Source organism: Vulpes lagopus, chromosome 2 (assembly GCF_018345385.1).
Source record: "Vulpes lagopus strain Blue_001 chromosome 2, ASM1834538v1, whole genome shotgun sequence".
Lineage (NCBI taxonomy): Eukaryota > Metazoa > Chordata > Mammalia > Carnivora > Canidae > Vulpes > Vulpes lagopus.
Genome location: NC_054825.1, coordinates 144,776,348 through 144,804,108, shown reverse-complemented (window position 1 = coordinate 144,804,108; position 27,761 = coordinate 144,776,348). Strand labels below are relative to the sequence as shown.

General features: G+C 36.9%; 1 protein-coding gene across 2 annotated transcripts in view; it reads right to left on the bottom strand.

Annotated features, from left to right (window-relative positions):
* Positions 1 to 2,164: 2,164 nt before the first annotated feature.
* Positions 2,165 to 27,761, bottom strand: part of PTAR1 (protein prenyltransferase alpha subunit repeat containing 1) — a 53,249-nt gene continuing 27,652 nt past the window's right edge. The window contains exons 4-7 of one of the 2 annotated variants that reach the window (XM_041743526.1): positions 25,333 to 25,437; positions 23,308 to 23,521; positions 13,289 to 13,593; positions 2,165 to 11,202 (exon numbers count right to left, since the gene is read on the bottom strand). In XM_041743526.1, coding sequence (XP_041599460.1) covers positions 10,860 to 11,202; positions 13,289 to 13,593; positions 23,308 to 23,521; positions 25,333 to 25,437 — 967 coding nt within the window. In that variant the 3' untranslated portion in view covers positions 2,165 to 10,859. Of the gene's footprint in view, positions 11,203 to 12,679; positions 12,790 to 13,288; positions 13,594 to 23,307; positions 23,522 to 25,332; positions 25,438 to 27,761 lie in introns of those variants that run through there. The other variant, XM_041743527.1, reaches the window with a different exon arrangement.

Here is a 27,761-nt window from a genome sequence, read left to right as displayed (position 1 = left end):
CAGTTAGCTCTCCTACACAGAAAGCAGACCTTTCATTAATCATGCTGTCATTACTATGAGAAGTATATAAGGAATTTAATACAAGAGATTTGTGTATCTTTGGAGGATTCTGATACTAAAAGTATAAATTCAGATACACTAAATAATACACAAAAAGTGTATTATCTGTCTGTTGTTCATCTAATTATAAAGAGTGGTAAGGGAATTCTTCTGGCAGCCAGGATTACTCTAAGAATCTTTCTGTGAAAGAGAAGATACTACAGTAATTATTGCTTCTATTTTCAACTTCTCCTTAACAGGACACATAATGATACTGCACTTCTCATAAGAAAAGGGCATACTGGGCAGCCCTGGTAGCACAGCGGTTTAGCGCCGCCTGCAGCCCAGGCTGTGATCCTGGAGACCCGGGATCGAGTCCTACGACTCGATTGACTCCCTGCATGGAGCCTGCTTCTCCCTCTGCCTGTGTCTCTGCTTCTTTCTCTGTGTATCTCTCATGAATAAATAAATAAAATATTAAAAAAGAAGAAAGAAAGAAAGAAAGAAAGAAAGAAAGAAAGAAAGAAAGAAAGAAAGAAAGAAAAGGGCATACTGTAACTTGTTATTTTAAATAAAGTTGATGCTCAGTCTAGCCACTTTGGAGTAGAGTGGGAAAGACAGGAACCCTGGTACTTTTTAAAACAATAACAAAAACCAAATTGTTGCTGCTTCTCAAAAAAAAAAAACCACCCAAGAAACTACACACACACACACACACACACACAAACCCCCACAAAAAACACCAAAAGCAAAATCTGAGCTTGCAACATGAGGAAAATGTACTGCTAAATATATACAAATGATCAAAGTTTTATCGTATTTAAAAATTTTAATTAGCTAGTGTATCATCCTGCCTCTGTTATTACTGCTGATCTTTCATTTCAAGAAGCACCCTATTAAGCAAAGCGATTTCCCAGGGAAGCACTTTGCTAATATTAATTGTTGTCAGACTTCTTCTATAACCTGCTAACTCAAATCAAGGCTGTCTTTAGTAAGCTAGTTCCCTTCCCTAGCATGTCAAAGCAAGAACAATCCTGTGATTTTATTTTTTTAAAAGATTTTATTTATTTATTCATCAAAGTCACAAAGAGAGAGAGAGAGAGAGAGGCAGAGACACAGGCAGAGGGAGAAGCAGGCTCCATGCAGGGAGCCCAATGTGGGACTCAATCCTGGGTCTCCAGGATCATGTCCTGGAGCGAAGGCAGGTGCTAAACCACTGAGCCACCCAGGGATTCCTAATCCTGTGATTTTAAATACTGTTTGTGGTACTTTTGCATGATGCAAATAAATTCTATATCCTGTTTGCTACCAAAAATAGGCACAGATAATACTGTGTTATTTAAAGTACAATCCTGAAGAGTCATGGGACAAAGTAATAAAGGCCTTTCTCACAAAATAGCCTTTTGAGTATTTGAAATCTAAGAAAGTATCCACTTCATCGAATACTTTTGTATTAAAACAATTTAAATACATACTTATGTATTAAAACATACTTATGTATTAGAGTATACTTATGTATTAAAACAATTTAAATAACTGTGAATGCTGTATCCAGCTTAAAACATCTGAAGTGAGGTGAGGCTCAAGGCTAAGAAAACATGGATATAACACTGAAATTATCAAGTAATTCCCTGCTGTATGCCTTCATTTAAAATCCATGAGAAAAAGCAAATCTAGTTATAATGACTTTTTAAAAAAAATATTTTACTTATTTGAGAATAGAGAGAGGAAAAAGGCATCTCAATGAGCAGGGAGCCAGACTTTGGGGCTCAATGCAGGACCTGGGGATCACCTGAGCAGAAGGCAGACTGCTTTGCCAACTGAGCCACCAGGTGCCCCTGTTATAATGACTTTCATTAAGTCAATTAGTCATTGTTAATAAACTCTAAAGACAAGTGTGACAATTTCTTTGTTTTTGACATTTTTTAAATGTCCTGGACACAAATGACATTTTTAATTCTTTCTACAACTGTAAGTAATCAAATCAGTTGGTTTCCGTGAGACAACAGCTCACACATTCACCCCACTACCACCATCATAGCAATTAAACAGGATCTCCTGGCCGACTGGAGCTGTGGTTCAAACACCAAAACAAACAAAAATAAAACCACATCTTACACCTGTCTTAGGAGATGAAAAGTTTACTTAGAAATTGCAAACATTTAGTAAAGATAAGACATAAACACTATTTTCCATAGTCTACAGAAATATAATAATTTATAGCTGGCTTGGTACATGATCACATGATAAAAACAATCTAATGGAAAAAACCAATGGTTCATTCTACTTTTCTGCCACTTATAACAACTTAATAAGTGTACCAGTAAGTACTGGAAGACAGATGCACAGGAATATTAGAATCCTAGGGCTGTTTGTTAATAGACATTATTATAATAATAATATAAAAACAAAACAAGTACAGATATACAATTAACATGCAATTTAAGCTATTACTTTGAAGAAACAGGACAGAATTTAGTGAACACATTGAAAAATGTGTTAATAATGTGTTGTTATAATGAGCATATCATGGTATTTTACATGGCATGGAATTTCTTCCTCCTTAATAATGCTTGGCAAGTTGGAACAGATTGAGCTAGTTCTACAGCAAATTTAAAATGAAGACAATGTGGATAATTCTATTAGATACTTTTCTAAGTATACAAAGTAATTTTTAAAGTACCATAATTTCATGCCTACCTGACCACACCATCTCCCAATTTAAAATAAAGTCCTACTCTGTAACCTATGAACCTGCACTGTCCAATATAGCAGCCCTTAGCCACATGGCTATTTGAGCACTTCTAGCTCACCAGAACTGACATGCACTGTGAGTGCAAAATACACAGTGAATTTTAAAAACCTACCATCAGGGCAAAAAAAAAAAAAGGCAAAATATCTCCATAATTATGTATATTGATTACATACTAAAACGATATTTTTAATATATTGAGTTAATTAAAATAATGTCACTGGTTTCTTTTTTAATGCGCCTGCTAGAAAATTAAGAATTACCTATATGGCTCCCATTTGTTTCTATTGGACAGTGCTAATACAAATAATCTATAGTCATTATATTAGCCTTCAAATTTAGCGTCATACTTTAAGCGCTCTGGAGAACTCACTCCCAGGACACCACAGCACCCTCTGCACAGACTTTACCGCAAAATTTATTTTTATCCCTCTCCAAGGTATACATTTTAAATGTAAAAAGAATTCATAAAATATTTAATCCTTAAAAAATGTGAATTAGTACATTGTGAGAGCTAAAAGAACTTTCAATGCAGACTGTTACACGGAAAGAAACGAGTTTAAGAAAAACAGCAGTACAGAGGGAAGACAATTAGTATCTTCAGTAAAACAAGTTAGCCAAACTTATCTTTAATGCCCAGGATCTGACCTTGCACCACAGATCATATATGTAACTTGTCCATTTAACCACAACCTACGGGAAATCTTAAACAACTACAACTGCAACTTAAATACTCCACTTCTGGAAAATCTTCAAGCAATGTAAAGTTCACACACATGGTCAATTCCAATAGCAGACTATTGATGGTATCTGAGAAACTAACCCTTAAAGTCCCACAGTGTTAAATAAAGTAAGCAACTGCTTAGTGTCCAAGGGACTTGGATCTAAAAAGAAATTTTTTTAGAGGCTATAAAAAAACAAACCAAAACACTGACCTTTTATCATTTTCTTCCCTCCTCCTTTTTTTAGTTTTTGTAGTAGTGTGTATAAATATCTGGCATATTTATACCACATCATTTTTTATCCTGTCCATCTCAAATACAAGTTAATCTAGCACTCATTTCATCGTCTTCAAGGAACAACACACGTCAAACTAGAATACTGACGGTGGTCTTCACAGTCAGAAATCAGTATCACAGTCAGGGATCAAGAACCTCACCAGGAGGCCATGCCCAGTTACACGGGTACTCGACACTCTGTTCCTCACAGCTCAGGTTGGAATGTTTGTTTTTAAACTATTTAAATCTGTTCACATTGGGCAAGCCCTGTCAAAAATGATCTAAAAGCCACAAATTAACAGATTCTGAAACTACTGTTATCATTCATAGAAATTTCTCTCTCATATTAAAGATGTTCTGAGAAAACAAGTATAGGTTATTTAATATAACTTCACATTTTACCACAACTACTTTTAAGACACTGGAAAGCAATCGAGAGTTGGGGAGAACTGAACAGAACCTAAGACAGGTGATACTAGGTTTACCAACACAGAAACTGATCACAGAAGTCTACAGCAGTTCTCTCTCTAGTCCAGCAGCCTATTAAGACATTTACTTACTCACTTTATTAATGTGCCTTGCACAAAAAGATACTGCTTAAATTTTTCTCATCTCCTATCTTCAGAGAATGTTCTACACAAATAGTATTGTTATTGCATGTTACTAAACTCCAGCCTAAATGAGCCTCGTCATTCAAATGATAGAATTTTTCAGTTTCAAACATATATTACTCTAAAAATAGACTCCTCTGTGAAAAGACAACTGTTAGTTTGATGTCAGATCAATAATCAGCTAAATATTTATTGAGCACCTACTAGGACTGTACCCAGTCTACACTCATTCTTTAACTGATAAGGAAAAAATACCTGCTTCAAATGCAAGATGACACTGGTGAGGGAGGGTACTATATGAGCACTTCTAATAGAATGCTGTGTGAGTCAGTATCTGAGTGTGTGGAATTATTCATCCCTAGGACATGAAAACACCTCAGATTTATTACTAATCACTTTATAAAGATAAACATTTGAAGTATGCTGCATAGTACTTTGAGGAAAGCGATAGCCATACAGGAAATTAAGGCTGATTCCCTAAAGGTATGGAAGAAAAGTCAGAATGTCATGGTTCATAAGCATCCAAAGACAAAGTAAATAGTTTACACAAATATCTGGTTAATTTGGGCAAATGGCACTAGCATTAGGTTTCCAACTTTGCTCGAGGGGGCTGATTTAATAAAGAAAACGGTCTTGAAATAGGAGCACTTTAAGCATATACGAAAATAAAAACCCTTTAAGTAAAATTCTCTAAAATCACTATATAAATTCAAGTTCCAAATCTCATTTAGATGTATATACATATAGATATGTGAATATGCACACACACGTCTTAAGAGTATCTGAATTTCACTTGAGGTGTGCAGTTGTATCTCTTGCCTGGCATATTTGAATCGAATTGTATATCTTAAGCACAATACCGTGTTTCTCCTGAAGCTAAGAATGTGGGCAATGGTGATGAGATAGTGGTAAGCTAGTTTTAACTCCCTAGCCTTGAACAATTCTGACCCGTGGGATCCCTACGAGGTACAAGGCATTATGCAGTGTGCTGAACACATACAGGGTCTCTTTCAGGGGAACTGAAGTTTTAAGAAGCGAAACAGCTGTCAGTCTGAGCACCAATAGTAATCATTTTCTGAACAGGATTTCCACAAACAGACTGATGTCAGCTAAAATGCCACCTCTGCCAAACGTGGGAAACAATATATTCCAGAAATTGTTTCCACAGAAGACCTGTATAAGAGAACATTCATAATAGGGCTATGGGGACTGAAGCAGCGAGATGAGCGATGAGGCAGTCACAGGGCATCTATGAGCTACTGCACTGGTAGCGGTTTATCAAAAATACTGTCTATACTAAAATTTTAAGAGCTAGCAATATATTTAGCATATTTTTGCCTTTTCTTTTTTTGCCACTGCATATAAAATTTTGTCCTAAATTCACTAAATCTTCTACACCCTGAGGAATAACAGATTAATAAAAGAAATGCCAGGGTTAGCTTTGTGGACCAGAGTATTGTCCAAAAAAGCACAACCTCTAGAGAGCTAATATTCTTGGAAGCATAAAGTTTCATCTGCAGACTAAGCTACTGCTCTTTATTTGTTTTTTAGTGAAGAGTTTGGTTTTACAGTGTTAACATGGCCTAACCAGAATATGATGTCCCAAGGTGAGAGCCAGAGGCATCCCCTGCAACACACCAACACACACACACACACACACACACACACACACACACCCTAGATCTACAACTGACATAAGGGTTTTCTGTCTCCACTATGAACTATGACATATTGCTGCCATTTAGGAATATACTATTCAATAGTCCTCTGGAAAGCACTTTGGAATCTTTAGCTTATAGTTTTATGAAATTACAATGACAAGTTATTTGCTTTCTTGAAATAAGGACCTTAGGTCCCTCCCTTCTCCATACTCATATATATAAAATGCCACATTTTAAATTTCATCTCCGTATTTACTTCTTTTCCTTCAACATGGAATTTGGGAGGGAATTCTTTAAGTCCTTCAAGTGAGGCAAAGGATTCATTTGGAACAATCATATGGCCTTTCTTGTAGGGCACAGCGCACTGTTTCCCTTGACCTTGGGCTGCCCAGGCTTCACATTGATTTCTAATTATGCACATGTTCTCTTCTAAATATAATGCCTCCGACACCCAAAAAAGTTAGTTGCCACAGGGAAAGAACGAATTCTTCTTGATAGGGTGCTTAACAATGCTAACTAAGAAATACAAACCAAAGCATCCTACCTACTCATATCAGTATCTCATGAAAGCATACAAACTCCATGGGACCAGGCCTAGCAACTGTCAATACAATGAGTTACAATCAACTGTTTGATAGAACTTCCATCCTTTGTTTTCTACTTAAACATTAAATATAATCTTGCTCCCTCTAGAAGGAAGAAAGGCACTCAAATTAACACAGTATGTTTAGCTATTTTTTTTTTAAAGACACTGTGTGACAAGGAGAATTTTCAGGGTTGATTTTTTTTCCTGCTCACTGCCTTCATGCCACTGAATTTGTCTATACTTTCCTGTGCCTCAATGTACATCTCTGTTAAACAGGAGCATATTAAGAATATTGTCTAGGCATGGGGAGATGGCAGCAAGTCAAGTACCAGGGTTTGCACAGTTCTATTTGAGAGTTACTCAGAAGACAAAAGTTGTAAATAATGCTGTTCAGATTTTCTAGAGTATTTTAAACATTTTAAAGTTTTAAAATATAATTTTCTAGTAACAAAATAACTGTAAGCTTACAAAAACTTTCTCCAAAAAAAAAGGGAATATATGTTACTTCCTTTTATAACTAAATCTTTAGTATCTTGTGTAATTAAGAGGGACTAAGATAGAGATTACACTGTTGTACAGCAAGAGGCAGTTGTACTCCTAAATTATATTTAGCCCATGGCAGATACCATCTTGTGCTACAGAAAATTATTACTGTTGATTTGTTCTCAACAATATTAAAAGTTCTCTTTATATAATAAGCATGAATTGACATGACCTGAATATATTGAAATCACACAAAGTCTACCATGTATGCTTTCCTAAAAGCTGCTACATCAAGTCCAGGAACTTTTGTTTTCAAATCTGGTGTCACATAAACCCTCATCTGAAGATTTAAATGGTTTTTAGTGAAAACCTGTATAGATTTAATCCTGTTAATAATGAAGTCTTTCATTTAATTAAAACTGTACCACAGGACTAGGGGATATGTCTGAGAGCCTGGGCCCAGAGTTTCCAAAGAGGTAAGAAAATGTTAAAACCTAGAAAAGAAAAGGAAAAAAAAAAAAAAAAAACCTAGAAAAGAAAAAGGGGATGTTAATAAGTAACTAATCCTTAAAAAAAAAAAACAACTCACATAGTTTTAAGAAATACCTAAAAGGTCCACAGTTCAAGCTGGGGAGGAGAAAAGGAGAAGCTTAACATGACTATCCAGTCACAAATACAGATCAACAAGTTTTTGAAATCCAAGAACTTCTTCAAATGCCCCAAAGTGTATCTGGCTCTATTGGCAAGATCTGTCCTCCAATATCATAACCGAACAGAAAGTAGTGTTCTTATGCAAACGAGCTTTGTTCTATGAATTTTTAATATATATTTAAAGTATAGTTAATTCATAATTATAGAGCTGCATTTCTTGGCTGGGACTTAAGTTTAAACAAGGTAGTTAAATGAAGAAAAAAACAATCTAAATTAACTTATTCTATATGTAATAGTTCACTTCACCTGAAGGATCATGAAGCTAGAATACATCATTTATTCACAATCCATTGCTCTAATCCATCAATTTCTCAATCATAACTCATTCTGTCCATTACTCATGATCAATCTTTCCCTTCTTCAGTTAATCATGTATTAATTTGATAAATATTTAATGAGTCCTCACAATGTGCAAGGCACACGGTATAATGTGGGAACACCGTATTACCAAAATAGGTATACTTAAAAAAAGAAGGAGTGGGGGAGGAAGGTACTGGTGGAGGTATTTACAGATCTTATTGCTTTTGGTTTGTCAGTAGTATTCTTGATCCACAGGATGGGATGATGGCCTACTATTCTTACAATGAAAGTTTGATGAAATGTGTGTCAATCTAACGTATTTTTTCAACAATGACATATTTATAGAAAAAAAAAAAAAAGACTAACAAGTCCCTGAAAACAGACACATCCTTTCCACTGCATGAACTCAGTCAAAGAGATGGTATGGCGCTATAGCTAATGAACACTTGAAAAATGCAGATTTTAGAAATAAAGTATCACACAAAAGTCACAAACAGTAAATATCCTTTAGATATTTGTATTTTTACTCCCTATTCAAAACTCTATTAGGAAGACAAGAGACCAAGATATCTTATAGGACTGATGGCTTCATAAAGGGGCGATTAACGGCCTTAAAACATATGAAGACAGATAATATCAAAGGTGGAAGCTATAAAAAAGTGTGGAGCACTATCAAATTGAGCTGATGTTTCACAGGGTATTGTCTATATTCCTGTCCTGACACTCTCACATCAAAGCATAAGCAGCCCTATTACTTGGGATACTTAGAATGGTGTGTGGAAAAAAGGTAATACTGAGTGAGGTCAGGATTTGGCAACATGTATTCAGTGGAATGGGCTGATTCTCTCATGTCCTCTGTGTGTAGTCCTCCCCACCATCCCCTGCAGGTGCTGAAAATCACAAACTAATGGTTTTATCCATAGAGGTCTAGGTAGACCTTGAGGTATTTGATTCAAAATATGCTTTGTACACAAAGGGCCATGGTATTATGTTCATAATGGCAATTGTTTTCTTACCTAAATTCTAAGAAAACTAAAAAATTATAGGTTAATTCTGCCCCAAGAGAGAAGAGCAACTTCTGTCTACAAGAGTGGGGCTGAAAAATTTTTCTGGTGTTCTTGAGTCTCACCTGACAATTTACTACTTAAAATTATGGTGCACAAAAGGAACTTATTCTTCCCCAAAGCTTAAGGCAGTGTGCCTAACTCAAGCCCAAGGTTTCCATAATAGAAGATAGGAGAGGTCTGCCTTTCTCTGTCTGTCCCCTCACCCTACAGGTGACCCAGCAAGTAAAAAGGAAAACAAGAAAAGTCTGGCAGTCACTTACTTTGGCCACTATTGCATTCTTCACGCACATAGAACAATAGGCAGTTTCCATCATTAGGGGAACCTTTAGAGGGGCAGTTCATATTAACATTTTGTGTGTGTGTGTGTATGTGTGTGTGTGTTTAATGGGGTATGAAATTCACTGGAAAGAGGACAGATTATATCATTAATATACATCCTAAAGACAAAGAAAAACATACAAAAGTGAAAGTATCAAAAAATATGGGGTAGATTGGGAAAATAAAGAAAAGGTACATGGAAAGGAAAGAACAAACACAGGCCACTTACAAAGGGGAAAATATATTAAGAAAGTAAACATTACCAGGCCCTCTTCCCACCCCGCCTCACAGACCTGAAAAACCCAGCCCTTATTATTGAAAAGATAAGATACAGCTGTGAGGTGGCTACTTTGGTACCTCATCCCTGATAAGCTTAATATCAAAGTCTTTAAGTTGTTTTATTTCTTAAAATAAAGGGTGAAGAACTAACCTTCAAAAGCTATTCTTTCCTCTGGCATTTGCCAGCAAACTTTTAATAATCACTTCATAAAAATTCTGTAGTTTAAATATATCAAGAACTTAAATTTTTAAAAAGAAAGATTTTTATGGATATATCTTCATGCATATTTTCCCCACTTTTCATGGTGAATTTAAAAGAAAAATAGTAATAACTAAAAATGGCATTCCAGGTTTAAAAACCAATGATTTTTATAGGGGCTAACTTGAGTGTTTTTGGCCTATACCAAATTTGAGGTAAAGAGAATCTATCAAAACTAGTAACAAAAATAATTTCCCAGTAATTGCATAAACCCTTAAAATTCATTTTTCTTTTAAAATAACCATTTTAAAATGGATTACACATTGGAAGCATGTTTTTTATATAAATTCCAATACTTCTGACTTTGGTTATACTGGTCAATAACTTGAGTCAAAAAAGAGAAATGATTTATATTTTCACAAATCCATCTATCTGGCCATTTGATTCTCAAATAATTAGATGGAGTAATTTTGAGCTCGTATTATTCTAAAGCTGAACAACAACATAAATTAAAAAATAAAAACAAAACCACTAGCCTATGCAGCAACTGCATAGAGATGGGTAGACATGTTTGTGAACCAGTTAGGCGAGCCGAGTAAGAAGCTTCACATATAGAAATATAAAGGATAAGAAAAAAAAAATAAGACTCACTGTTTAGCAGGAAGAAACTACACAGTTATTTTATCCTCAAAGGAATGCCAGTTCTTAACAAAATAAATAAAATGAAAGATTTACTATGGACTTTTAACCTAAAGATGACCACATAATAGCAAACAGTTCATGCAACTATCTAAGGAAGAAAGGAAAGCAATATTGCACTAAAAAGGGGAACCTCACAGGACTAATCCACCTCTTTCACTGACTCAACGTAACCAGCCACTTCCTGTATGCATTGGCAAACCTGGCCTGTTCTACATTCCGGCAGGTGGACAATACTTGATCGATGAACCTGTGCTCCATTTCCAGGCCGCAGGAGTCTGGAGCTGGGGTCCGCTTCAGACGTTTAGTTTCCTGGGAATAGCCTTGCTTGCTACAGTCATTCAGCCCATCCACCTCCATGGCCTGAGACACGTGTGTGCCTGTTGGAGTGAGGTGTGAGTCACTCAGAGTCCCCCCAGGGCCGTCTGCAGGTGATAGCTGGGTCACGCTATGAGGAAACCTGCCACTTAAGTGGTGCTGAAGGTAGAAAACGTGCCGCCTGTGAAAGAGGAAGGAGAAGAAGAGAACACAGAGAAGAAAAATGGTATCAGGAAGTCAAGCTTTTCAGGGAAAGCAACAGTAAGTTGACAATTTCAAAACATAAAGTACTCAGGATGCTGCTCCTGCTTGGTGACCAGAGTTACCTGGAGTGGGGAGGAGGAACAATTATGCTGAAGTCTCTACATATTCAGTTCAGAGTCTTATGAGCTCAGGTTACTGGACTGTTTGTGAGAAAGAACACTACATATGACTCCAAAGGTTTTTTAATACCATTAACTGAGATGATGACAATCACTTAGAATTGTTATTTTTTTGTAGCTACAATATAAAATTATAAATAGTTCTTAGCCCAATTTCTGCTATAAAAAACCAAAACAGAACCAAAATTAACTTCACTGATACCCTAAACCAGAAGTGACTCAGGAACAAAGGAATTAAACAGTTCCATGAAAGGCTTAGTCCATAGCCTCTATCGAGCATTTTCTTTAATAAGAACAGGTATTATCTGAACTTTCCCCCAAAAACCCTCACTAGAGTCTCATTAAATATCTACATGCAGTAGGAATGTGCTGGGCTCTGAGCAAAGCATTTAAAAGACATAGCTCTTGTCCTTCCTCTAAGGAGAGTTTTCCTGTCCTTCGACTCATCTAGAGTTATTTGTTAAGAATGAAGATTGAGGTGCCTAATTTCCAAAAATTTTGACTCTGTGGGGTGCACATCTACTGTACACAATTGGTAAACTACATATATTTTAGGCTGTTCTTTCTCATTATTCGTATTAGCAACTCTAAGCCCCTGAAAGATAATTCTGTTCATTTTCATATAATTTACTCATTTTATAGAGGATAAAACTTAAAAGACAGATAAGGTACGAAGGGCAATGACTCAATAGTAGAAAACTGGCCTGTATAATAATACATAGGTCATCCCAACTGTTGCTTTTCCCCATACCCCAACCCAAACTTCAATTAATCTTTATACAAAGCTTCTACTCTGTTAACCTAGGTCTCTCTTAAACACAAATATAATTTTAAAAATTCCTCAGCCTTGCTACTGATGTACCTAAATACAGAATAGCAAAAAAAATCTGTAACACTAAAACAACATGGAAGTTAAGATCTATCTTCTCTCTAGAAAATGTGGAATAAGAGTGTCTTATTTTTACGAGAAAGAGAAATTTTTTTATGAAGGTGCCAAAGAGGGGAGATAGTCTTCATCTTCTAAGTATATGTAGCACAGAATAGCAGCTGAACATAGCTCCTCAAACAGCCTACAAGAAAGACTAGACTAGCAAAAGTGGACAAATCTCAACAACTTTAAAAATATATAAACATTTAAAATGTCTAGCTCCTGCTTGGCACAGGCAAGTCCTTTGTTTACAAACAGAATCCTAAAATCTGAAGTGGAATCCATATTTATAGAGATGGAGGAGCCTCAAAAAAGAACCAATTAGGGGGTTCCCATACCTGGACTTAATTCCAACAGGACACTTACTTTGTTGTGAAATGTACTCAGAACTCAGGTTATGAGGTTGCTAATTTCTTTCACTCTTTCCTAATAATTCTGTCTTGCTCCCAAATGCACACTTTAAAAAAAACAAAAAGTGTCAAGAGCTTATACTTAAGGAAAGTTAATTTGCAGTCCATCAATAAGCTTAACTTTTCTCAAGGTCTAATCGATGGTCTGATCAATGGTCGACTCTGTATCAAATTTACTTGTTGAGCCTTTTCATTATTTTATAAAGACCAGATGGCAGTGCTCCAGCCCAGATATACTATAAATATGAGAATCTCCAACAAGGGAGTCTAGAAACTTTTGTTTTCAGTTTGGAAGTAACATAGGCTATTCTGCTGGACAGTCAAATTGAATACCATCAACCAAAGTATTAGGCAAAGATCTGCGTGAGCAACCTCATATTGAAGATCATTAGGAGGAGGATACAGAAACTCCTCTGAACTCTGGCAAAGCTCCACAATCAGATTACCACATTTACCTGAGCGGGCAGTCGTTAAGATGTAAGACCTTCTACAACTCTCATAAAATCATGGAGTTCCATGCAGAAAATGGATTTTCCCTCCTCTTACCTATGACACCAAAGGGTTTCATGTCCTGGGTAGGAATCAATAAGATCAGTGCTGAATTCAACTTCTTCTTCTAGAAGATGGGGAAGATTTATCCTTGCTTCCTCTGTTGAAGCTGCTTCTTCTTCATCTTTTGGGTGAACTAGAGCTGGGTCACTTCTCAAAGGGCCTTGCTCCAATACAGAACCATCTATCACAGTTTGGCTAATCAAAGACTTTAACAAAAACTGGCGGTAGTGAAATCCGCTGTGGTCTGAAACATGCATGGATGCCCAGTGTTTAGTAGAAGACAGTTCATCAAGAAGAATCTTGTAGGAAGAAAAAAGGGTAAGTGAGAAGAGGAACTGTCAAAGAATTTCCTTCTCCATTCATTAATACCTTGGATTTCTCTTTGATTTGTTCCTTTTTTTTTTTCTTCTGGTAACACTGTTCCTACCAATATTTTGTATACAATGTCCAACACAGTGCTGTTACTTAGTGGAAGCCTGGTAAAGGCTAGTTTCCCCTTTCCCTGAAAATAATAAGAGGTTATATATATATTTATATATACCACAGAATTTAAGGACTTATTTGTCATTCTTTCCCTGAACCTTGATCAATCACATTCTGATTGGCACACACACAGAAAACCAAATTTCAAAATAATGGTGAACATCAGGGTGTCTATTTACAAGAATGCTGATGTGGAAGATTAAATATAAATTTAAATTCAGAGGTTACTTTAATGTAAACTTTAACATTTAAAAAACAATACCTAACTTATTATTTGTGAAACAATCAACTCAATGTAATTATTTGTTCTTCACTATAAGTGCCATGAGGGCAGAGACCATGACAGTTTTGTTCACTACCTAATTCAAAGGATTTAGTACAAAAAAGATGCATGAATAACAGGGATTTTCAAGAGCACATGATTTTTCATGATTCATCTCACACTCAACATCAATGATAAATGATTTTTAAGTAGATGAGACAAAATTCTGCAGTGAATCAAGTCTTTGTATTATACATATACTATATGTATTAGCACATATATAGATTTTCAACAACCTCAATTTAATTCCTTTAAAAATTGGGGATCCCTGGGTGGCTCAGCGGTTTAGCGCCTGCCTTTGGCCCAGGGCACGATCCTGGAGTCTTGGGATCGAGTCCCGCATCAGGCTCCCGGCATGGAGCTTACTTCTCCCTCCTCCTGTGTCTCTGCCTCTCTCTCTATCAAAAATAAATAAATAAATAAATCTTTAAAAAAAAATTCCTTTAAAAATTTTCCTCAGACTTTTTAGGAGGAAAAATTCATTGTATTCTTAGCCTTTGATATATTTAAAAGGCATACTAAATGAGAAAAGAAACTTCAACAGGAATTCAGGGCATTTTTTATTAGAATCAAAAGGTACAGAGATACAAACAATGATTTTTTTTAAAAAAGACTGCAATTACTTTTAAAGTGATCTTATATAATGTACTGACAGAATCAATGACCTACATATAACTTATATACCATCATTCTTTTTTAACACTCCATGTAAAAAAATGAAATAAGTGAATAAGTACAAGAAAACTACAGAAGCAGGGCTATCCACAGAAGGATAACAGGTTAAAATTAAACACTACTGAAAATGCTCATTCCTGTCTGTATGTCATCCTTCCTATAAATTAAAAAAAATCAGTTATTTTGATTATGAAAAGAATATAAAATGATCATTTGAGAAAATTCCCAAAATACAGAATACCAAAAAGCAAAAAGAATGACCCATTATCCAAAGGCCAGAGAGAACTACTCTTAACATTTTGGCCAATTGCCAATCTTTCAGCTTTTTTCTATGCATGCACGTGTGCAGTTTACTTGTAGCACAAATTTGGGATACTCTTTTATACTCATTTTATTCACTTAAATTATGTGCACGTACCCATATCATTAATATTACTCTATAACTTTAAACTTTTGTATATTTCATCCCAAAGATTATCACTATTTAACCATTCATTTGGTTTCTACTTTTGTATAAGTAACACTCATGAATGCACATATGTAAAGTCAATGTGCACAGCTTATTTATTTAGGAAAAATTTCTAAAAGTTTATTAACTGGAATGCTGAAAAATATTTTGTAAAGTTCTTGATGCATATTGTCAAAGAGCCCTTCAGAAGGGCTGTATAATTTATATTCCTATTCCTACATGTTCAACATTTCCTAAATTCCTTGGTACCTTAAACTTCACTAATTTAATAAATGGAAAATCATGTCATTGTAATTTGCATTTCTTTTATCATTAAAGCTAAATAACTTTTCTTATTCTCTTATTTTTCCTGTTTCTTCTTATACAAATGCCTATTTTGCCTAGTGCTCTTCTTTTGTAACTGCCTAATTTACTATTTGTGATAGTCATTAATTTCTCTTATGGATCTGTAAGAGATCTTTATAAAGATATTAAGCCCCTATGTTGCAAACATTTTTCTCAATATATTACTACAATTAATTTTTAAATTCCGTTTTTCTCTTCAGGTATGTTTTTATTCCATTTAGAGTTCAGTTTGATATAGAAGATTAAAACCTAACAATTATTTTCTAAAAGGTTACTCAATCTTATCAGCATCACAAATTGAACAAAGAATCCTTTCTCCAATTATGGGAAATGCCGTATTTATCATCAATGAAATCTGTACACATTATGTATTGCGGATTTGCTTCTGGGCTTCAGATTTTCCAATACTATTTTTATTTTTGAGCCAGTACCACAGATGACTGTCTTTATAAACATTTAGATATATACTGGCATATAATATTCCTCATTTTAATTTTTTCCAACAATCTATTAGCTACTCTTAAAATTTATTCTAATATTCTTTAGAAATTGGTTAATTTTGAAGTTGAATAATAAACTGGTGGTTTTTAGTATATTCACAGACTTATGTAGCCATCACTGCTGTCTAATTTCAGATGAAACAACTCTTATTCCTACTAGGAGTCCCCTAAATCTCCATCCCTGCCAGCCTCTGGCACACACTAATCCATTCTGCCTATTCTGAATGTCATATAAATGGAATTATAGGATATGTGGACTTCTTTCCATCAGTATGTTTTCAAGGTTCATCCTTGTATCAGGACTTCATTCCTTTTATTTTTTAAAGATTTTATTTATTTATTCATGACAGAGAGAGAGAGACAGAGACAGAGAAAGAGAGGCAGAAGAAGAAGCAGGCTCCATGATGGGAGCCCGACATGGGACTCGATCCTGGAACCCCAGGATCACGCCTTGGGCCAAAGGCAGGCGCTGAACCACTGAGTCACTCAGGGATTCCCCCGTTCATTCCTCTTTTATGGCCAAATAGTATTCCATTGTATGGATATACCACATTGTATTTATCTACTCTTGGGATATTGGATGTCTGAGGCTTTTTTTTTTTTTTTTTGGCTATTATAAAATATATTGCTGTAAACATTGCTGTAGCCAATAACCAGGGAGGAAATTGAAGCAGTCATCAAAAACCTCCCAAGACACAAAAGTCCAGGGCCAGATGGCTTCCCAGACAAATTCTATCAAACATTTAAAGATGAAACAATACCTATTCTACTAAAGCTGTTCGAAAAGATAGAAAGGGATGGAATACTTCCAAACTCGTTCTATGAGGTCAGCATCACCTTAATTCCAAAACCAGACAAAGACCCCACCAAAAAGGAGAATTATACACCAAGCTCCCTGATGAACACAGATGCAAAAATTCTCAACAAGATACTAGCCAATAGGATCCACATTAAGTACATTAAGTACTTAATGTACAGTACATTAAGAAGATTATTCACCATGACCAAGTGGGATTTATCCCTGGGATGCAAGGCTGGTTCAACACTCATGAAGCAATCAACATGATAGATCATATCAACAAGAGAAAAAATATGAACCATATGATCCTCTCAATAGATGCAGAGAAAGCATTTGACAAAATACAGCATCCATTCGTGATCAAACCTCTTCAGAGTGTAGGGATAGAGGGAACATTCTCAGCATCTTAAAAGCCATCTACGAAAAGGCCACAGCAAATATCATTCTCGATGGGGAAACACTGGGACCCTTTCCCCTAAGATCAGGAACACGACAAGGAGGTCCAGTCTCACCATCTCTCAACATTGTACTAGAAGTCCTAGGCTCAGCAATCAGGCAACAAAAAGAAATAAAAGGCATTCAAATTGGCAAAGAAGAAGTCAAACTCTCCCTCTTTGCAGATGACATGATACTGTACATAGAAAACCCAAAAGTCTCCACCCCAAGATTGCTAGAACTCATACAGCAATTCAGCAGTGTGGCAGGATACAAAATCAATGCCCCAAAATCAGTGGCATTTCTATACACTAACAATGAAACTAAAGAAAGAAAAATTAAGGAGTTGATCCCATTTACAATTGCACCCAAAAGCATAAGATACTGAGGAATAAACTTAACCAAAGAGGTAAAGGATCTATACCCTAAAAACTATAGAACACTTCTGAAAGAAATTAAGAAAGACACAAAGAGATGGAAAAATATTCTATGCTCATGGATTCGAAAAATTAATATTGTGAAAATGTCAATGCTACCCAGGGCAATATACACATTCAGTGCAATCCCTATCAAAATACCATGGACTTTCTTCAGAGAGTTGGAACAAATCATCTTAAGATTTGTGTGGAATAAAAGAAAAAAAAAAAAAAGATTTGTGTGGAATCAGAAAAGACCCTGAATAGCCAGGGGAATATTGAAAAAGAAAACCAGAGTCGGGGGCATCACAATGCCGGATTTCAGGTTGTACTACAAAGCTGTGATCATCAAGACAGTGTGGTGGTAGTGGCACAAAAACAGACACATAGATCAATGGAACAGAATAGAGAACCCAGAAATGGGCCCTCAACTCTATGGGCAACTAATATTCAACAAAGCAGGAAAGACCATCCACTGGAAAAAGGACAGTCTTTTCAATAAATGGTGCTGGGAAAATTCTGCCACATGCAAAAAAGAATGAAACTAGACCATTCTCTTATACCAGGCACAAAGATAAACTCAAAATGGATGAAAGATCTAAATGTGAGACAAGAATCCATCAAAATCCTAGAGGAGAACACAGGCAACATCCTTTTTAAACTTGGCCACAGCAACTTCTTGTAAGATACATCTATGAAGGCAAGGGAAACAAAAGCAAAAATGAACTATTGGGACTTCATCAAGATAAAAAACAAAACTAAAACACAAATATAGAATGGGAGAAGATATTTGCAAATGACCTATCAGATAAAGGGCTAGTATCCAAGATCTATAAAGAACTTCTTAAACTCAATAGCAAAGAAACAAACAATCCAATCATGAAATGGGCAAAAGACATGAGCAGAAATTTCATCAAAGACGACATAGACATTGCCAACAAGCATATGAGAAAATGCTCTGCATCACTTGCCATCAGGGAAATACAAATCAAAACCACAATGAGATACCACCTCACACCTGTGACAATGGTGAAAATTAACAAGACAGGAAACAACAAATGTTGGAGAGGATGTGGAGAAAGGGGTACCCTCTTGCACTGTTGGTGGGAATGTGAACTGTACAGCCACTCTGGAAAACTGTGTGGGGGCTCCTAAAAGAGTTAAAAATAGAACTGCCCTACAAACCAGCAATTGCACTACTGGGAATTTACCCCAGAGATACAGATGCAGTGAAAAACCAAGACACCTGCATCCCAATGTTTACAGCAGCAATGTCCACAATAGCCAAACTGTGGAAGGAGCCTCGGTGTCCATCAAAAGATGAATGGATAAAGAAGATGTGGTATATGTATACAATGGAATATTGCTCAGCCATTGGAAACGACAAATAACCACCATTTGCTTCGACGTGGATGGAACTGGAGGGTATTATGCTGCGTTTAATCGGAGAAAGACAAACATTATATGGTTTCATTCATTCGGGGAATATAAAAAATAGTGAGAGATTAAAGGGGAAAGGAGAGAAAATGAGTGGAAAATATCAGTGAGGGTGATGGAACATGAGAGACACCTAACTCTGGGAAAGGAACAAGGGGTGGCGGAATGGGAGGTGGGCAGGGGGTTGGGGTGACTGGGTGACGGGCACTGAGGGGGGCACTTGATGGGATGAGCCCTGGGTGTTATGCTATATGTTGGCAAATTGAACTCCAATAAAAAATGTACAGAAAAAAAAAAAACAAAAAAACTTGCTGTAACAAGTTTTCCATTCTTTGGAGGTTTATATATGTGCCTAAGTGTGGAACTGTAGGGTCATATGTGGTAATTCTACGTTTAATTTTTTGAGTAAATGTCAAACTGTTTTCCACAGTGCCTGCCCACTTTCACATTTCTACCAGCCACGTATAAGCGCTCCAATTTCACTACATCCTTGTCAGCACTTTTAACTTGTTTTTCATTTCAGCCATCCTACTTGGTATGAAATGCTATCTCACTGATTTGCATTTCCCTGAAGTTGAACATCTTTTCATGTCTTTATTGGTCATCTGTATGTCTTTCTTTTTTTTTTTTTTTTGCAAAAATGACCCTATGTGCTTTCTCAGGTGACATGCCATATCAACTTTTAATTGGCTAGTAGTAATAAACTCTGTTCAACTGTGAATCTATCCTCACCTCGACCCTCTCAAATGAGACTACTTTAAAATTTACTTAAATGTCTACTTAAAACACACAATCATCAGAGAAAACAAAACAAAAAATGTAAATTCATTAATTCCATCCTTTAGCACTGTTCACAGTTTTGTTTTGTTTTGTTTTCTGACTAGAAAACGCATACATCCTCATTATGGAAAATACTAGTAACAGCACTGTGTGTTTATATATATGTTGAGTAGTTAAAATATGCCAAGCACTGTTCCAAAAACTTTAAAATCTCATTTAGAGCTAATAATATATTTAAAAATTATATTAGGACCATATCACAGTTAGTTTTATAGATCATTATCCTATAGTGAACATTTTTCTTTAAATTATATTCCAAAATATAATTTTTAGTAGCAACAAAATACTCAAATTCATGATGAACTGCAATGTAACTCATCTGTTATTATGGGGGGGGGGGGGTAGAGGGTTTCTAGTTTTCCACTATTGTAAACAGTATTTTTACATATCAAACTTTTATGTTTAATAGCTGTGTTTATTGAATACTTAGTATGAGCACTTGAGATAGCCACTTTATGATAGCCACGTTACGTGGATTTTCCCATTTAATTCATATCACTCACCGAGGTAAGAATTATCACGATCCCCATTTTACACATGAGGAAACTGAAGGTTAGTGAGACTAAGAAACTTCTCCAAGGCCCCAAACCAAATTGGTGGTACAGTCAGAATTCACATTAGGTATGTCTGACCAGTGAGTGGAGCCTTCAATTACTACACCATTGTACTGTATATCCCCTGGCTTTTCTTTAGGATGAATTCCTATAGGCAGTACAGCTAGATTACAACAAACACACCTTTTCTGGGTGAAGCCTGAGAAGTGCTGCCATGTTGCCCTTCAGTAAGATTACACCAATTTCTACAATGCTGGTTTTCATTCCCTTATCAATGCTGGATACCAGGACTTTAAAAAAATAATTTTGGGGGCACCTGGGTGGCTCAGCGAGTTGAGTGTCTGCCTTTGGCTCAGGTCATGATCTTGGGGTCCTGGGATCGAGCCCCAGGTCAGGCTCCCTGCTTAGTGGGGAGTCTGCTTGTCCCTCTCCCTCTGCTTTAGACCAGTGGTACTTCTGTGATTACTTTCTCTAATAGACAAAGCGTAGTAGGGCACAATCTCCTAACTGGGCCCAGGGGCTTCTAAGAACAGAAAGGGGATTTTGCAATTTCAGTACTCTTCACTGAGAGAGCTGCAATAGCAGTGGGGACAGGAAGTGCATGGCGTTCAACCAAGGGCAGAGCATAGCAGGTGAACAACATCACTATGTAAGCCTAGGAGTAGACCCATGCAGCTGAGTCAACACACCACTAATGAATTGTCATCTTCAACATTGAATAGTCTCAAGAAACTAAGAATTTCACCATGGCCCTGTGTTCCTGATTTTATGGGAATGCCACTTTTAAAAGTCCACATCAAAGCTGCAAGTTTCTGAAGACCTCTCAGACCACCTGGACTCTGCCTTTCTCTTTGTCCTCAACGCTCCTCATGCCCTTCCCTATCCCCTACACACTATCAAGTTGTGGAGCCGAGATGACCAAACTCCACAGGGACTACCTATCTCCCACATCCCACCAGATGACTTGTACTTGTTCTTCTGGACTCCAGACAATCTAACAAACTTCCTCAAAGCCTTCCATTGAGTCCAGCCTCGATGAGAAGCCATTTCTGTGTGCTTCCCTCAGCTCCTGCAAGCAACAAGCTGCTTTGAAAGTGTTAGTAATCTGTTTCCTGAACTAGATTTTCAATTTGTTGAGAGCAATCTCTTTATCATTGTGCCACACCCAGAATATAGGGCAGAGTCTGGGAATCAAAGAGTTTTGGTACTTTTTCATGAATAAATTATTCTCAGTTGATCTAGCAAACTAGGAGCCAGTTTCACCTAAATCTCCTATCTAGGAGGAACAGAGAAAGGAATGAAAATTCAGTGAGCCTCTATTAGGTGCCCAGGACTTCACATACATAAGCTCAAATCATTCGCATGAGAATCCACTGCGGCAGGCAGAACTGGTAGTTCCCAGATGAAACATTTAAAACCTTTCTTTCCACATAAAGCTAGTAGGGCCAAACTCTGAAGCCAGGTCAGTAGGATTGTCTTTGCTCTTTCCAGGGGCCTCCCCTCCTGAAACACAAAGCTAATGTAAACTGGAAAGGAAGGCTACTTTTCCAGGACAATTGGCTTCAAATTCCCTAGAAATGAAAACTCCTATTTATCCTGGAGGAATCTCTGGCTAGGACACAGAGGACGGGAGAGAGCCTAGAAAGGGGCCTGGAAGGGGCTGGGGAGCAAAACTAAGAAAATGCTTCCCTACTAATTAATCTGAAAGTACCACTTGAGGTATTTTGGCCCCTTTAATTTGTCTGAAGCTGGAGTGGCTTTCAGAGGGATACCATACATTCCTACTAGCACCAAAACATAAGGAGTGAAGAAAAACACAGAGGAGCTATAGTATAAGAAGGAGCAAAAGGATACCTGGTTCTCATACTGATGCATAATAAGTGATGCAAACGTGGCTAAGTCTAAGCCATTAAAATTCTCTGGAAACTTCAGTCTCTATATTTCTGAACTAAAGGGACTAGGCGGGGATCCCTGGGTGGCGCAGCAGTTTGGCGCCTGCCTTTGGCCCAGGGCGTGATCCTGGAGACCCGGGATCGAATCCCACGTCGGGCTCCCGGTGCATGGAGCCTGCTTCTCCCTCTGCCTGTGTCTCTACCTCTCTCTCTCTCTCTCTCTCTCTGTGTGTGACTATCATAAATATATTTAAAAAATTAAAAAAAAAAATAAAGGGACTAGGCTATAACAGCCTCCTACATGGCTCTGCATCCAGATAACCCTCTGAGCCCCATGAGAAGTACTGATCTTGAATCCTACCCTCTCCTGGATTTAGCAGGCCTGGAGTGGGACTCAGAAATCCTAGGGTAATTTACAGATGCAGGGAGGTTTGGGAACACCAGGTGAGCTCTTCTCTTCCTTCCCCAGGAGAGGAGAGGGTGAGAAGGCAGCCAGCTGATTCAGTACATTAGGTCACATAAGAGACCACCAAGAAAGAACATCTCCAATTGTATAAGACCTAATAATCCCTTCCTTTTCAGGGCAAAATGAATTATGCTCAGTCTTCTTACTGCTTAAACTTGCTTTTGTTCTCTACCAATGTCCTAACCTCAACAGTGCCGGAAACCGTGCTGGTGGGGAATGCACACTTTCTTTTAATTGCCAGGGTTTCCTTGGAGGTATCAGCTGCTAGGCCATTAATTCTTCTGCTTTCCTCCTTAAAAGCTCCTCTGAGGAAGAGCTCCTACCAGAAGACTGAAAGGGCAGACAGGGAGTGTGCCTAGGGAGATAAAAAGTGGCCTTACCTTGACATCTAGCTTGGCCAGGTGCTGCAGAACCCAGATGCGATGGGACCAGGCATTATAGTTGCTTGGGTATCTCCCTGCCGCTTCACCACAGACCTCCAGCTCTTCTCGTATTAGTCTCTGTGTCCTTTCTGCAGGAATCGTCCCCAAGTTTCCTTTCATCATAAAGGAAGGCAAAGAGGTTTCCTGAATTAGCTGCTGTAGCACCCATCGCCTGTTAAGGTACCCGTGGGAATGAGAAAGAGGAAAGAACATAAAGCAGAGAGGAAAACAATTAGTTTTCTTTGGTCTTAATCTCCATTCATACAATGCAAAATAATCCCGGTCCATGGGCCCAATTTTAGGGGGAATAGGATTATTCTGCTGTTTTGTTCTTAAGGATGTAATTAACTTCAGCACCATGGATGGGGAGGAGGGGGAAGAAAGCACAAAGAGGAAAGAGAAACTTTTCTAAAACATTAAAATGTGTCAGAAAGAGAATGCCTCAGTTCCAATATGACAACTCAAAAACTCCATTTGGTCAGAAAATACAAAGACAAGGTGTGTGTGTGTGTGTGTGTGTGTGTCTATGTGTGTGTGTGTGTAGGGGAGGTTGTGGTGGTGGTAGTGGAGGGTATATTAATTAATGCCTGGTCCCAGAAGAGGAATCATGGTTCTCACATCTTCAATTACATGTGCAGGCCTCACCCTCTGTGTATTTGTTTGCAGACAAGAAGCTGCATTATGACTGTTTTCATTAAGCTGAATTTCTATGTTATAGCATAGAATCTGGAAGGACACAAATACAATATCATTAGTTAAACCATCAAGGAGGTTTTAAAATATATTTATCCACAGATTTTCCCCTTGTCTATTTAAGATTTTCATTAGCAAACATTTAAATGAAGAGCACTAAAAAAGCATCTCTAACCACTAATGTCTCTAGTTTTTACAAATATTTTCTCATAAGAAGCATTCTTTTAGACTAAAAATTTCCAACCCTAAGGTTACTAGAAATTGAGTAAGAAAATTCATTTTGTCATTTTCAAATAGAAGTTTTTTTCATTAACAACAAAAGCTTGCTTTGTAAAATAGTTGACAAGGCTATAAATTGGTGAATGCATATTCAATACTATCCCCCCCACCACCACTCCTTTCCAAATCTCCACACACACATCCACAGGCCTCTCTGAAGTGCCACCCCAATTCCTACTAAGAGAAAACAACCAGTGTGGAAGGAGCTGATTTGCAATACTAGCCAAAGGCAAGATTATAGCGAAGATACCTTGAACTGTTGAAGATCCTGAAAATGCTCAGGATTTAAGAAAAGTTTTAAGTGGTTTAGTAAACTCAAACAGACTTTAGAGAATTTCCCCGACCCCAAGAAACCAGTCCACACCATTTCATTTTAGTCAAAACTGAGTAGTCCCATGGAGTCCAAGAGGAAGACACCCCAGAGCACCAGGATGGTGAAGAGAACTTTCATGTGCATTTTGGGACTCAGGCCTTTAACCTAAAAATAGTCTCTGCATTTACAGTCTTAGCAACTTCAGTGCAGCCTATACACCATTCACCTCAGCTGCCCTTATCTTATTTTGTTAATTTTAATAACCACAACCATCACCATGATCATCTGTACCAGAAACACACCCAAATGAATTATAAAAACCTGAGTTGCTCATTTATAGCTGACTATCTAAATGCCATTTCTATGACTGCTCAGATAGTTCATAATAAATAATAGCTAAAATTTACTGAGTAGTATGTGCCAGGCACTGTTAGTGTTAACATACATTATTTCATGTAAAGCTGACCATTAACTCTGAAATAGGTGTATTTATTATTCCCATTTTACAAATGAGAAAACTGAGGCGTAAAGGGCTTAAATAATTTCTGAAGCTCACATAGGGAGCAAATGATGGCATCTGGAGTTAAACGTAGGTACCTTGACTTTAGAATTCATACTCTGAACCAATATGTGACCCTGTTTGTTGTTTTTCCAGCCATTCTGAATCCTAAGAATCCTATAGTGTAAATTAACCACACCTGTGAATCCACGTTTCTGGACTCTTTGGAAATTTAGTTAAGGCCAGTTTTCCCAGATATAAGTCCTTAATTGGATTTAAAGTGCCAGAGAGGATCAGCTCTTTTCTGTAAAAGAAAAATGAAAAGAACCATTACCTTTCCATCCAAACATACTGCATGGCTATTAACATAACCTCATTGGGAAGTGAATTTCCAAGGAAAAAAATAAGAAAACATGAAACTTTCATAAATATCACACATGGTAATGAAGAATATATTCTTGTAATCTCGAAACAGGATTAATAATCAGAAACAAAAGCTCTTAAATCAACCGTGGAACTTTAGTTACCTATTTGAGAGAGGGCAAAGAGGTTTTCTGGCTTGTCTTATTTCCAAAATGTACAAGGCCTGACACAGTATCTGTAGGGCAGATGCAATACTAGTCAAGAATAGCTCTAGCTTCCTAAACTGGACTCGAGATGGCTCATTACCAAAAAATACACACAGAACAACGTACATAGTATGGTTAAGATGTAAGGAAAAAATTATTTATTCAATCACTACCCTAACAAAATTACTATTTTTATTTTCTAATTTTCCCTCCAGTCTTTCTTTAAAAAAAAAAAAAAAAGATTTTATTTATTCATGAAAGACAGAGAGAGAGAGAGAGAGAGAGAGAGTTAGAGACATAGGCAGAGAGAGAAGCAGGCTCTACCCAGGAAACCCAATGTGGGACTCGATCCTGGGACTCTGGGATCACGCCCTGAGCCAAAGCTGGACGCTCAACTGCTGAGCCACCCAGGAGACCCAATCCAGTCTTTCCTTATATGCATATACATTTCAACATATAATTTTATATTCTGCTTTATAGCTTAAGAATTACATGGTTCTATATCATCTTTAAAGCGAACATTTAAAATGGTCAAATAGTTTTCACTGAGTGTCTGTGCTAGGATTTAATGACCTTTTTCTCTTTGGTTAGACATCTAGGTTGCTTCCAAGTTTTTGCTTTTCTGAAACAGAGCCTTGTGCTTAAGACACCTTTCATTTCACTACTACTAAGGATAAGTTCCCAAAAGATGTTAACAGGTAAACTATCTGCATGGCCCTTGATATACTAGACCATTCCTTTTTGAAATTCATGTAGAAATTAGAGCCATGTGAGGTTTTTGGTGTTGTTTTAAAAGCGTTCAAAGTGGGGATCCCTGGGTGGCCCAGCGGTTTAGCGCCTGCCTTTGGCCCGGGGCACGACCCTGGAGTCCGGGGATCAAGTCCCACGTCGGGCTCCTGGCATGGAGCCTGCTTCTCCCTCCTCCTGTGTCTCTGACTCTCTCTCTGTCTATGATAAATAAATAAGTAAATCTTTAAAAAATAAAAAATAAAAGCGTTCAAAGCTCCCATGCAATTACGAAGCATGTCATGAAAGAGCTCTCCACCTATTTCTCAAGTAAATACAATTTAGGTTTTGATTTAATTTCTCAGATATGTTTTTGATAATAAACTCTGATATTACTCATATTCTCAATTTTAAATGTGTCTATTATAATAAAATTAGTTCATTTACTAAAACTTATTATTCTTAAAAAGTCCTTCCTGTGGTAGGGTTTGATACTTCATTTATTATTTATTATTTAGAACTTTAATTCTAAGAAGACCAGAGCCCAAATCATATACCTCACCTATTCAGATGAATTTAGTTCCTAATTACCACAATATATTTTCTTTCTAACAGTAATGTGCTATTTCTAAAGTTTTATTTGATAAGAAAAATAACTTCCTTTTAAATGAAAATACTAAACAGTGATGACAAATATTTGTATTTTACAATCATTTTTAGGTCAGGCATTTCACTCCAGAATATAATATGAAGTGATACTGAGAAGGTTTATGGATACTTTAACAAATGGGTTTATTGAGACTATTTTTCTTTTAATGTACAGGAAGTCTGTGTGTCATTGAAAGAATATTTAATGCAATAGCCAATTACTTTTGCAGTCCTCCATCCTTTTTCTTCTCAAATCAGAAATGTTTCTTTATACGGTAAGTCAAGATACATATACTATAAAAGGAGGCAAAATATTATTCTATGTAATTTTAACTTCTTTGTAATGAAGTGTTTCTCAAAGTAAGGTCCTTATCTACGACATCATATTCATCTGGAACTTAAAAGAAATACAGATTCTCAGGCCTCATCCCAGACCTGCTGAATCAAAAACTAGTGACAAAGCAATGTATTTGAACAAGTGTACCAGGTGATATACACCAAAGCTTAAAAACCACTATGGTACAGAATTTACTCCATTTTTCTAAAAAAGATTTTATTTATTTATTCATGAGAGACACACAGATAGAGGCAGAGATATAGGCAGAGGGAGAAGCAGGTTCCTCGCAGGGATCATGCCCTGAGCCAAAGGCAGGTGCTCAACTGCTGAGCCACCCAGGCGTCTCCA